The 14,248-nt window shown below is 40.3% G+C and overlaps 1 protein-coding gene across 1 annotated transcript in view; it reads right to left on the reverse strand.

Annotated features, from left to right (window-relative positions):
• Window positions 1–14,248, reverse strand: part of ints2 (integrator complex subunit 2) — a 40,163-nt gene that overhangs the window by 11,935 nt on the left and 13,980 nt on the right. The window contains exons 11-18 of the mRNA XM_041802153.1: window positions 12,540–12,654; window positions 11,997–12,065; window positions 10,347–10,481; window positions 10,053–10,229; window positions 6,133–6,247; window positions 5,305–5,409; window positions 3,548–3,712; window positions 2,387–2,588 (exon numbers count right to left, since the gene is read on the reverse strand). Of these exons, the coding sequence (XP_041658087.1) occupies window positions 2,387–2,588; window positions 3,548–3,712; window positions 5,305–5,409; window positions 6,133–6,247; window positions 10,053–10,229; window positions 10,347–10,481; window positions 11,997–12,065; window positions 12,540–12,654 (1,083 nt within the window). The remainder of the gene's footprint in view (window positions 1–2,386; window positions 2,589–3,547; window positions 3,713–5,304; window positions 5,410–6,132; window positions 6,248–10,052; window positions 10,230–10,346; window positions 10,482–11,996; window positions 12,066–12,539; window positions 12,655–14,248) is intronic.

Genomic DNA, 14,248 nt, shown 5'->3' on the forward strand with positions numbered 1-14,248 from the left:
TGCTGTGTCCAACATGTGAGAGTATTGGCAGCAGACGAAACTTTTAGAAATAGCATGCAAATATCAACGTGACTCTACATGGAACACACTTTTAACTGTCGACCTCATTTTTCAATATGTGAAAAACTATTCATTTATAGCAAAATGCTTCAAAAATATAACATTAAGCACACCTTAGGAGGGGGTGTAATGATTTCAATATTTCAGTTAAACATAAATTAGCCTGTGGCAGCATTCCTCATTCATCTTATCAGCCCATAGCTAAACTATAAACAGCAGGGTACTCTTGGAGCTCTCTGCCTTCCTGCTGCTTGCATCAATCAGTAAATCTGTGTGAAATTTAGCACTCCAGCCCTCCTCCTACAGATGATCCTTTAGAGCCTCTGGTCCAGCCCTATGCATCATTCAATACTACTAGAGGGAGTGGGAAAAAGAGGAGGAGGCATCAATCCCTTACATCTCCCTCATGGAGGAGTCTCCCTCAGTTTTCCTGCCCTGAGCTCTTCTTGTTACAGCTCCCTTAGAGATCGATGGGATGTCTGCTCAGAGCTCTGGTAACTGTGCTCCTGTGGACCCCGGGGCCCAGTGAGGGTCACCCTCTTCTGTCCAGAGAGTTCAAGCAGGCTGACAGAGTAGCCCAGCTCAATACCTGTGATCTATTCACACCGTAATCGTTGAGCAAGCAGCCCAGGGTCAAGGGCAACAAGTCTTGTGCTACAGCTCTTCCTTTAATCCGTTTACTCAGCCTCACAGAAACTCTACACAGCCTCTGAAAGGGCAACTCTGAGTGACGTTCTACTGTTTACCTTCTACTGAACAGATAGATTAATAGAATTTCAACCAAGAGATAGAGATATCAAATTCGATATCTGTACATTTTCCTTTAGTATTTGAATTTATCCTTTTTAGGATAAATTCTGTAACATTTCATTAATCATATTCTTATTCAGTTGAGCAAATTATGCCATATTCTACTTATCTGGACTGTAGCTTGACTTTGAACCACAATACCCAAGAGATCCAATTAATTCAAGGTATATTTATAATGCTCTAAGGCAGAAAGCACATATCAACACAGCATGTTAATCAAGTTTTCTTCTTCACCTTGGAAACAAATTTGATATCCCATAAATAGGGATGTGACGAGTTTGAACAACAAGATTTCTGGTTGAGGTGAAAATTGTCTTGCAAGATCAATATACCACAGAGAAGCAGCACAGCCACTGCCATGACAGAAAACAATACCAAACTTGAAAACTGTTGGCATGGCAGCCTGTGAAGAAATGGAGCTGATGTGTGACTCATTCAATCACTGACCCCCCCGCGCTACTACTTGTAACCACATATGAACCAAATGCATAGAAAGTTATTCATAATGTGATACGAAATGCTGCTGCTAAATACCTTTGCAGGTTCTCCGTGAGGAGAATACAGTGTTTATTTTGTTTGTGTATGCACAGAGACTGGCACAGAGACGGCTCATAGCGATGCTGTTTGTTACTTTGAAACTTTGATTCAATCATATATCCTTCACTGACATACATGAGTGAGGATTTTGCGAGTACCACTACACTGGCTTTTTACCAACAACAGTGTCACAGCACACGTCGTTGATCATTCATACATATGATTCAATGCTCTAAAGTGCACTTACTTTAATTTGAATTTTAAGTTGTATTTATTTTCATTCTTTGAAATCAGGAGGTATTAGGCTGTTAATGTTGTTTTGCCTTTTATTTTGCTTATGTTAGTTAAATAATAAGAGAGGGAAATCTTGAATTATAAAACTCAGCCTATGGGTTCCTTTTTTATCAATGAACTGAACCCCTACCGAACTGTGACCCCAAAACCGAGGTACAAACCGTGACCTTGGTGAGCCTTCATAACCCTGATAAATGTTATTTTAATTGTAGTAATGAGTGCATGGTGTCTTAAATTAAAGGTGAAACACACCACTAAAATGCATTGAGATTTGATTTAAAGAGCTGTTAAAGGCACGGCTCGAGTCTGAGTTAGACAAGCAAAACCATATGTAAGCAGACATATTCAGTACAAGAGGACAGTTTAAACATCTATGAATGGACCTGCTTTGCTTTGTATTTGTGACTCTCAGTGTATAAAGGACAACCAAAAATAAAAATTGTGTAAACTCAAATCTCAGTCTCATGGTCCCCAATCCCATCTCATCTTGTCATTCCGTGAGCTAAGAGCCTCAATGTACCCCTACACATTAACTATGATCACTGTTCACTTTATTTAAAAACATGCATCAATATAAAACAATCTCAAAGTTCTATAAAAAGTGTTGAAACTGTACAACATTTAGTTGTATTCTCACTAGATGTTTGCGTAGTAGCGTTTCCTATTCTTTGTCCACAGCATTTACCTGCGAGGCATAACAGTGTTGAGTCCCATCCACAGCTTGTTCAGGGTCTGCAGTATTCGTCGAGGCACAGAAGGCTCCAGCAGCAGAGCCATGCTGGCTGTGAGGGCCTCGGCGTAAGGGATCAGGTCTCCAGGTGAAAGCAGTGTTAAATGCTCCAGGATCCGCATCAGTCTGGGGCTACTGGAGGGTAACTTCTGGAAGGCTGGGGTGAGGGAGAAACAGCTGATTTAATCTTAAAGTCTCCATTGTGTTAACCGGACCAAAGTGCACTGAAACTGCCACAAAAACTGTGAATTTTTCTTGAGCTAAACTGCCTTGACATGTGGAAAACACATTTGTTTAAGCTTAATAGTTGTAAAATAAAAGTATGGTATCAGCATCCTTTAACCATATTGCATATGAAGTGTAGAGGAAAGCTGATTTGTGTTGAAAGTGCAGAATGAAAACAGATTAAGCTCCAAACAAATTGAACAGAGTGTTTCACTGTTCATCTTTTACCCAGAGGCAGATCAGCAAATTTTCTACCCCTATGATAGTTTCCCTTTCTGTATCAATACATGCATTGATTCTTCTAAGAAGTTCACAGTTTACAGATGAAGCCTTTGAATGCACTCTGGAAGTATTATAACCATATATTCATGCACAGATGAATAAAAACTTTAAATATAATCTATAGAAGCTGTATTTATAGTTCTTTAACCCTCACAATGGTGTGTCAAAATGATTATCTGTAGCACGTCTGCTTTTTTGCCAAGGATCTTTATCAAGGAAAAGCCAATTACAGCATAATCCTCTAAACCCCTGAAGGATTAACTATTGATATAAGATTTCTGTTGGATAACAGCTTACACCTGTAAATGTATTATACAACATTAAGATCTCTCCCTCATTCCACTTCAGACTGATAACACTGCTGCCATAATAACACAAACATTGCTTCTAGATAAGTACCACTGATGCTGCCTTACTTCCACACACTGGCTCATTTCTATTCAAACAACACAAGTTAACCCTTTAAACAAATCTATCTTATTTCATCTTACAAGATTATAACAAATACTACAGTTCTCACATTTTCTTGAACCCTGGATTTTTTTTCAAAGCTAATTCATCTTAGCTAGGACCTATAAGCCTTTGTGCCCTCATTCCCATCTTCCTCACCCTGGTGGAGCTGGCTCTGGGTGTATCTGCAGGTGTTGCTGGGCAGCATCATCTTCCTCAGTAGGGGCAGGGTACCAGTCACCTCCTCCTCACAAACCCAGTCTTCCACCAGACACAGATGGGGGTAGTTGGTGGCCAGCAGCCTCAGAAGGGCAGAGTGAAGACCTGGGATACAAGGGGAACAAAAGGGTGGTAACAAGGAGGTTGATAATCCATTCAAAGATACTGTCTTACAGAGTGTGTTAATTTTATTTTATAAGAGTGTGTCTACTACCCACAAAATCACAGATCTTGTTGATTTAATGTTCTTTAAGGCTGTATTTGCTCAAACCTATCTTCTGAAGAGCATAACAAGACATCTATATCATCTTATATTAGCAGTGTAAAGTTCTTCTTCTCATGACGATTCCATTCACATTGCAATTCACTGATGAATTACAACCATTATGATTTAATTCACTGCTGATTCATTAACATAGAGAATGTTTTTGCCTGAATCACAGGTTATTAGTAGTTGTAAAAACTACTACAAATATCTGTAATTTTTCTAAACTGGGAAATGTAGTATCTACTCAACATGAGATAAATTCTGCATCAACTGGTTTTATTGACAAACTCGCCTGAGGTGGCCGAATCTGTAAATATCTTTCTATTTTTTCTACCGCTCTAGGACTTTACCCAAGTCCTGCAACCTGCATCAGTCAGCTGTTGAAGAATAAAACAAGGCTGAAATAACTAGTTTGAGCTAGATTTGGTGTTTTTTTCCTCTGACGAAACCTGCAGATGCAAACGGGTTCAGATATGCTGCGGTGGAAGAGTATGTAGCTGGTAGCCGAAGCTCGCATTGCAAAATAGTGCCAACCACAGATGCTTTCTGGGTGAAAAATAAAATGATTAAAAAATATTTGATACTGTGTGCAACTGAGCAAGAATTGTTTTGTGGCCCATTTTTATGCAAAATGTTCTGTCTGTGGTGCTATATGGCCCAGCTTCCTCACGAGTGTCTCGTTTGTAGGGGCAATGCCCACTGAAAAATCTGAAGGGTTATGGTACTTCTATCTCCAAATAATTCATATAATCCAACCAAAAAAATACTGAAAAATCCTTTTAAGATTGGTTTATTTTTACACCACTATCTTATACATTTCATTTTTTAACTGGGACCCAAGATGACTGCTGACCAGGTAGTATAACATTTCAGGCCGTCTACTATCTTAACATTTCAAGTCACTAACTAGTTATATCATTCAACCAGACATAGCATTTAAGTCATCGTAGATTTAGTACCAGCTCAGCAAAAAGTCTCAAGGAAATACTGGCTGATGATTTATTTAGTGACGCTGACTTCTTTGAATGGAGAGGATTAGACTTGTACTGATTATGCTGATTGTTATAAATATTCAGTTTGCTGTGAAAGAACATTTTCAGACTTGTTTTATGACCTTTTCGTTCTATCGTGAATTTAAAAAAAAATCAGTGCTGAATGGCAAAATTCAAAACCACTGAGTCTCTTGCCTTATGATATTATTCAGTACATACATATTTAAATAACTGACCAGAACTAGTCCAAAATTATTTATCAGTTAAAAACACAGACAAACAGAAAAGGAACTTTTGATAGAGAGATGACATTTGCTAAAAAAGTGATAAGGAATATAAAGACAATCCAGTGAGATTGATACCAAGTATACATTTTCATTGTACTGTGGTCAAATTTAGATGTAGAGATGTAACCAGACATTCAGTCCATAACTCACCTCCTAGCTCCTGCTGCAGTCCCTGGGCTTGAGTAACCAAGTATTTAATGGGGATCTGGTCCATCAGAGCAGCTGAGTAGGACTTAGGCTTCCTCTGCATGAGGGCTTTAAAAAAAGAGACAAAGGAATGAATGAAGCAAAAACACAATAAGACAGGACATAGAGAGGGTGAGAACATTAAGTAAAAAAAGGACAAGACAGAGCATGAGTGTTTTTTAAGGACGCCAGAGCCGCTGTGCCGATGTTTTAGAGGAGCGGAGGTGATTTTTCATTGACGTGGGTTCATTACCACTGCTGATGGGCTTCATTACTCCTTCCTTGAAGGCTGCGGGAGCACTTGGGTAAACAGAGCAATTAAAGAGATGGGCATAAACTCTCACATAAATCTGGCCTAATGAAGGGCAAGAGGAGAGCTCGTCATGGGAGAAAATAAACACTGACTAGGCTAACTGCTAATGCTCAATCTAACCTACAGCTGTCCTAGTTAGCTCAGTTTCTGCCGACATTGTGCTTGGCTCCTTGTCAGCCTTCCATTTATTCTCCAAGAAGCAGCCAACATTCAGAAAAGGATGAATGACTGCACATCCAGAGTGAGAGCATCTCCTACAAGTTCACAGAGGACAAAAGCTGCCTTTCTCCTCTTACTGCCTGACAAATTCCCTCCATCATGCATACAATGACTCCTTCAGTGGAGGAGATGACAATGGATGCACTTTAGACAGGCAGTAGAAAAGAAAATAAGAAATAAGAGGAAGTGAGCCAACAGCCCAGTGGGGAGCCAGCTTCAGAGTAGAGATATATGAAACACGTTTATTGTCTTGTACATACCCAGTTGTTTGGTGCTCGCCAACAGGTTCTCCTCATAAGACAGGATGTAGTAGAGGATAAGGAGCTGGGTGGTGATGGAGTAGCGCTGTCGGCCTCCTCGACTGCCCTCCCCTTGCTGAGCAATAGAGAGAAAGAACAGAGAAGAACGAAGCAAAAAAAGACAACTAGAGGTCAGGGACAAGCATTAGTGGAGCTCTGAATCATCAGTGTGTATGAGGATGGATATTTATTATCAGTAAAAACTACTTAGTGATGGAATGTTGGTAATTTCCATTTCAGCAACACGATTAACATCGATTTGAACTTCAAAGATAACCTTACAAAAACGACATAACGCAAAACAATAAAAATGTTTTTTCAGTTTTTCAGTCAAATTCTTCTTAATCCTATGTTTCATGGGGCTCTTCTTAACCTCAGTTAGGAGAGCAGTTGCCCTGCAAACAAATCAAAGTTTCTGACACACTGGCCACAGGTTCAAAGCTTGACCTCTCCACTTTGATTAATTTCTACCAGACTAGCTCACCTGCAATTTCCGGTCTCTCTTCAGCTGTCCAAAAAAAACAGTAACTAAACAAAAAAAAAAGTTGACACAATCCTAAATTTTACCAGCATTTCAATCTAAGGTTGTCAGAATTTCCTGTGTTTCAATACTTTTTGATACCACATGCTTTAAATGATACAATATCTGTTATTTTTTTCAACCATTTTGTCCCAAAGTACCAAAATTTTGAAAAACACCATAAATAAGTTTGTATTTCAACCTGAAGAAGCAGCAATTGTATTTAACAGACGATCAAAATAAGAGCATTCATAGGTGTCCAGTTGCTAAAACAGAGGGACGATACATGGAGGGAGGTGTTATTTCCTGAATGCTTCACAGCAGTTAGCCTACCCTCTAAGGAAGTGAGAAACACACCAGCATCTCTGCAGACATGAAGAAAGTTACTGGATTTTGTCTGACCGATGCAGAGGACGTGCATTTTTCTGTCTGCTGCATGCCTCTCTCTGACCTGCCCTCTGTCACAGCCTCTATCCCCACGTACTGTTAAATTCACAGGTCTGTAAATAGGTTTTAGTGAATCTCTTTAGTATCTCATAAAAAAAAAATCCCAGACTAATGTAAGTGTCTGCTAAAGACGGATAGAAAGTGTCCTGACCTTTGGACGGATGACAGCCTCACAGGCTTGCACAAACACTGACACGAGTATTGATGATCTAAATAAGAAAATAGTAGCAATAACAAACACAGAATAGAATCACTGCATACGCTTCTTCTGGTTAACTGAAGCTGATTCAGAGAAAATACCTGATTTTATGTAGGCTCTATACATCTTTTAGGAAAATGTTATCTATTTGCCTTTTATTTGTATAAAATGCACATCACATTTTGGCATGTGCCTATTGTATGTAACCATTCTTTTTTTGCAGGGTGGAGATAAAAAATTTAATTAAGCAGTTTTTGCCATCCAGAAGACATTTTTGTTACTGTGGTACTGAAAGAGGGATCAGTATCATTTGATTTCAGCTGTATCAAAATTCAAGATTCTGGTATTGTGTCAACTCTATTTAAATCCTTACCATTTAACATAAAATCTAGCGTACTTTCAATGCCTATTCTTGATCTATAAAGTTGGCTGAGGCTGATATACAGGTACATATCAAAAAATTAGAATATCATGAAAAAGTTAAATGGTTTTTGGCACTCAATTCAGAAAGTGAAACCCATATTTTATATAGACTCATTACACATAGAGTGAAATATTTCAAGCCTTTATTTCTTGCAATTTTGATGATTATGGCTTACAGATAAGAAAACCCAGATTTCAGTGTCGCAGAATGTTAGAATATTGTAAAAAAAAGTTAAATATTGGAAAGTCATGGTGTCACACCCTAATCAGCTAATTAACTCAAAACACCTGCAAAGGTTTCCTGAGCCTTTAAATGGTCTCTCAGTCTGGATCAGTAGGCTCCACAATCATGGGGAAGACTGCAGACCTGACAGATGTCCAGAAGACAGTCACTGACCCTCCACAAGGAGGGTCAGCCACAAAAGGTCATTGCTAAAGAAGCTGGTTGTTCACAGAGTGCTGTATCCAAGCATAAAGTTGAGTGGAAGGAAAAAGTGTGGCAGGAAAAGGTGCACCAGCATAAGGGATGACTGCAGCCTTGAGAGGATTGTCAAGCAAAATCCATTCAAGAATTTGGGGGTGCTTCACAAGGTGTGGACTGAGGCTGGAGTCAGCGCACCAAGAGCCACTATGCACAGACGAATCCTACACATGGGCTACAAATGTCTCATTCCTCGTATCAAGCCACTCCTGAACCAGAGACAACGTCAGAAGCGTTTTACCTGGGCTGTGGAGAAAAAGAACTAGACTGCTGCTCAGTGGTCCAAAGTCCTCTTTTCAGATGAAAGTAAATTTTGCATATCATTTGGAAATCAAGATCCCAGAGTCTGGAGGAAGAGTGGAGAGGCACAGAATCCATGTTGCTTGAAGTCCAGTGTGAAGTTTCCACAGTCAGTGATGATTTGGGCTGCCATGGCATCTGCTGGTGTTGGTCCACTGTGTTTTCTGGAGTACACAGTCAACGCAGCCATCTACCAGGAAATTTTAGAGCACTTCATGCTTCCTTCTGCTTACAAGCTTTATGGAGATGCTGATTTCATTTTCCAGCAGGACTTGGCACCTGCCCACACTGCCAAAGGTACCAAAGGCTGGTTCAATGACCATGGTGTTACTGTGCTTGACTGGCCAGCAAATTTGCCTGACCTGAACCCCATAGAGAATCTATGGGGTATCATTAAGAGAAAGATGAGCCACACCAGACCCAACAATGCAGATGACCTGAAGGCCGCTATCAAAGCAACCTGGGCTTCTGTTACACCTGAGCAGTGCCACAGGCTGTGATCACCTCCATGCCACGCCCCATTGATGCAGTAATTCATGCAAAAGGTGGCCCAACCAAGTATTGAGTGCATAGAAATGAACATAATTTTCAGAAGTCTGGCATTTCTGTTTAAAATATCCTTTTTTTGTTGATCTTATGTAATATTGTAATTTTCTGAGACACTATATTTTCGGTTTTTATTACCTGTAAGCCATAATAATAATTAACAACATTCAAGAAATAGAGTGAAATATTTCAAGCCTTTATGTGTAATGAGTCTATATATCAGTTTCTCTTTCTGAAATGAGTGACAAAAATATTGAACTTCTTCATGATATTGTAACTTTTGAGATGTACCTGTACTGGGGAAAACTTTATACCAGTATGAAGTGCAGAGACATGCAATGTCATTCCTGCAAGTGTGTGACGTTGACCCTGTCATATGCTTCATGAGACCTAAAGTGAGTGAGAATTCACCCCATTCATTATGTTCTGCAAATGGCTGCTTTACTGGTCAGAACATGATGGTATAAAGAATGACACATACCAGCCTGGCAGGGGTTTGCCACTTCTTAACCACTTTTCTTCCTTATTGGGTCAAGGACAAGTGGCTGGTGGGGGAAGACAGAGCAACTCACGAGCTGCAAGTCTGTCTTACAGCAATCACCAGAAGCTGAGAGCTCAACTACCATACTGTGAAAGCAGATGAGCAAACTCCAACAGCAAAAACAGATAGCCCTTACAGTATGACACAGCTGCACAGAAACTGCACATTATGGACTTAGGTGAACAAAATGGACACAGGAGGACGATTCAAACCTTTTTCCCCAAAGAAATTCCCAAAAAACATAATGGAGCAACTTATATTACATATACTACGGTAATTCTACTAACTGTCTGGATTTTCTGTACCCTGTTCATCATAGAAACCTTAAGATATGTGGTACAAAACTGACACACAAATGCATATAACTGCTTATGTTACAGTTGTAGGTTTTTACAACTCCCACAATGCTTTGAGGCTGACTCACCCCAGTGGAGCTCTGGAAGACATTGAGGATCTCCTGCTCAGTGATTGGCTGGTTGGTGGCCTCTGGGTTGGCCTTGGATGCTGGAGTGAGGATGGAGTTGATATAGGCATCGATTAAAGGAATCAGCTGGGTGTGGATAGGGGTTGTCGTCTCACAGAGCTGCCGATAGATCCAATCCTGGAGGATGCAATCAAGGACAGCACCAGAGGGCAAAATAAATATTTTAAACAGTCTTGACACACAACTGTTTGTCATTCAGTTTTCATTACAGGCAGAGAAATGCACATTTTTTACCTTAATGGAAACTTTGTGCTTTGTAAAGGCTCGGCTCCGGAGCAGCTGGTAGATACAGTGAATGGGGAGGAATCCTGTGATGTTTGCACTTAGGTTGTTGGTCACTGCGACTCTGACTGCATGTGCTGTCACCACCTACACATCAGAAATTAACAAATAATCTAAACAGCAACATCTAAAACAGTAAATGTACAACTACAAATTCAGTAATGTCACATAAACCTGTGCTATTTCAAGCCGACTGTTTAAAAGTTGTAGAGTAACATCAGCTCATACTAAGCGAAGAGATCATACTGCACGATCGATAACGCACAATCCATATGCTCTCACTTAACTGTCCGATGGTCGTGCACGACTCGAGTGCTCAAACTGCACGAGTGACACTGGGACAGACTGTGACATAAAAGTCTTTTTAAAGTTTCCTTTAAAAAATAGTCTCAAATAATGAGGTGGAAGTGTATCTGGCCATAACCTCTCTCCTACTCCTTTTCTCTACCTTACACACACACAAACAGCAATACCATTCATGTCAGCTGGAGGACCGCAGGTATATTTCCTGCTTGTATATTCCCTTTATTATTTTGGGGAGATGGGAAAGTCATTCCTGCTGTTTTCATGATGAATTAAGTTGTTATCTGACAGTTCACAAAGGAAAAAAACACCCCAAAGTTGAGGATTCTGCTTGTGGTGCTGCTCTCACCATGGGAGTGAGGAGTTGTATGACCAAAATATCAAACATGTCCAAAATCTACCCGACCAGTTGGGAGCAAAGCCAGACCTGGCTTTGTGTGAAAAATTGAGGCTGGGGTAAGGCATATAATGGCGAATAAGCCCACCTGAAGGTACGAACAGGCAGGAAGGGGGATTGACACAACCCAACTGTGCTCTGGATGCTCTTGCATATTACCAGGGACATGAGAAAAAAATCTGTTGAAACAACAACCAAGTCCACACCTTTAGGGTGGAGAAAGGGGTATATGTGGCCAGTAAGCATGGCCTAGGCTGTCCGTGCGGGTAGTAGAGTTGCCACCAGCCCCAGTTGTGCTGTGATTTGTCCAAAGGAGCCAAAAACTGCCAGTGATCTCCAGGCATATCATGAGGGGTGAAAGGCCTAGGCAAAAGAAATGCCATCAAGCTTGACCTTGGCTACCAAGCAAAATACACGTGTGTCGACATGTGTCAAGCCGCCCTCTTTCTCTAGTCCCGGGTTGTTGCACATTGGGCCCTGTATGAATCCTTGTACCCCACAGCCTCAAACTTATACACATGACTGTATATATGTATATTTGGGCCTTTAAATGCTATGCTTGAGAGAGGAGGACAGTGGATAGAGTTGGGAACAAGGGTGAGAGAGTGGGGGTGAGACAGTGGGGATGAGGTGTGCAGGAAAGAGGCCAAAGACCGGACTTCAACCCCTGCTGCCCGTGCACATAGGGCAAGACCCAACCTCAAGGCCATACGCACCCAAACAATTATTCTATTTTACTATAACATTAAAGCTTTAAAATTTATAGAATTACAACAGCTCTTATCAGAAAAACTTACAGAACATTAAAGAGAATAAAAGCCACAAAAACATACAAATAAATAATTAATTAGTGCAGTTAACAGGCAGAGATGTGGTAAGCAATGGAATTCAAATATATGTACCTGTTCTGTGAAGATCTCCTGTGTGAAGATAGTCTTCATCTTGCTGAGCGAGCTGGGCTTGATGGCAATCTATAGTTGAACATTGTTGAGAAAAAAGATGAGGAACATCAACAACAGTAGGTCTACTGTGAGTGAAAACCACCTGCAGGCATTAGAGCTGGTATTCTGTAATTCCCGCATTTCATATTTTATAAGAAAATTCTACATGGCAGGTTCAATGTTGAATTGAAAGGATTGCCCAGGGGTATGAAACAAACAGGCTCTAAATCCAATTACATTATACATCTTTGTGGAAAATACACTGAGACAGGAAGACTACTTAGTACACAGGCAGGAAACAATAGTGCACTTAATAAGTAATAAAAGAACAAATTGGCCACAGGGTATAGTGTCTTTGTAGAAATGGGAATGCTGCAACGTTTCATCAGGGATACAGTCTTTGTGTGAGCCACTGCTGCAGAGGAGGATCGGGGCCAGCAGCTGGTCAGCCAGACTGATATATTGATCACTGCCTCCCTCCCTCCCTTCCACCTACCACCTTACCTTCATCCCCAAAGTGGAGCACACCAACTCGATAATGGAGCTGAGCTGGTTGCTATGGAAATACATGGCAACCAGTAATAGCATCTCTCCAAAAGAAGCAGATACGCCTGCAGCACTGTAAGGAGGACACACATATGCATGCAGGGAGAGTGAGAAAACACACTTAGCCTTATCGTTTGTCCTGCATCTACAGGCCAGAAATTTATTGCACTGATTATGCTGGTTGCATTAACCTACAGAAGCACACAGGCAAACATGCAAACCTTCCATCAGTCATGTCCCTTCAGTCACCCCTAAAGTCTCGTAAGCCTCTTCAGTGATTTATGCTTTATGGACTGGAGTCAAACAAACACATCCATATGAAAAGCAGTTCTAACTCTTTTGAGAGAGCTCATAATAAGTTAATATCATCATACAAGCATATACACGCTCTGTTGACTTTATCACTGCCTATTCCTGCAAATACACAAAGCAAACACATTCTTGTATGAGTTCCAACACAGATGTCCAAAGTAACTCATAATTAGCCTTCACTGGTGCTTGAACATTCTGTCAATATCAACATCTTTCCTTCTCCTTTGCTATTATATTGCACTTAATGCTATGGTTCACATGGTCTCTTAAAGAAGAGGACCAGTTGCCAAAACAAAACCAATGTTATTCAGTACAAATATCTGAAATATGTGAGTGTTGCAGTTCTGAGCTGTCTGAATTCTATACAAATTTTAAACTCGCATAGGATAACACCAAATGTATGAGCTTGATAAAGCCCAATTCAGACCAAAAATTTGTGATGAAACAGGTTGAAACTGCTTGCAAGGGCTGCTCTACGACATTCTAAACACCTGCCAGTTCACAGTGCTGCAACTATGAACTCGTTTCCACGGATGATTACTTCAGAACTTAAGTCACTGTGCAATAAATCTATCTCTACAATAGGGACAGTATTGCACATTCACAGTTTTTCCCTGCATCTTTATCATCGTGATAAGGCATAATGTGCAGCTGTTTTCCCCAGAAGTAGAGTGAGTCCCCCAACTACAGATGACTTGCACACCCGCTCTACTTCTGAGGTTTTTGACTCCAGCTCTTTGTGAGTGACCCAGCACTTGGTACTTTGGTCATTATTTGTTGTGAAGACAACTGAATTGATGATAATGATGACAGGTCTCACGTTAATGACTGGTAGTTTTACTGCTGCTGTTTATCATTCTAATTTTGAGAAAAACAAAACAAAACAGTAAAAGCTTCTGTTGCCAGCTGCACTGCCCCCAACACTGCATGGCAGCACTTTTGTCCAACCGGACATGAAGGACTTTGTGGCACTTACTGATGTTGTTTCCTCCTGTCTAGATCTTTGTTAGTGTTGTATTTACTTAACTTTGCAATACTGTAGCATAACATCAGGCTGTTTGATTCCTGATCATCACTAATTTGTTTGTCATCAACATTGCAGCTTGGCAGAAAAATTTGCTGCTAGCTTTGCTAGCTCAGTTTCATTATAAAAAAAATGTCTACTGAGAATTATTTTCCACGGACAAATTTTAGCTCCAACAGCCTTGAATTTCTTATGTATTATCTCATATTGGGCTGAGTCCTGCTTTGAAGTGCAGCTGAAAAAAATCAGAACCTTTTCAAAATATTTTTATTTCACTTTTTCACATTTATCTTCTTCTTGGAAACAATTTTAAAAGTATTCACACAGAAAC

The sequence above is a fragment of the Cheilinus undulatus genome, linkage group 12 (genome assembly GCF_018320785.1).
Source record: "Cheilinus undulatus linkage group 12, ASM1832078v1, whole genome shotgun sequence".
Taxonomy (NCBI): Eukaryota; Metazoa; Chordata; class Actinopteri; order Labriformes; family Labridae; genus Cheilinus; species Cheilinus undulatus.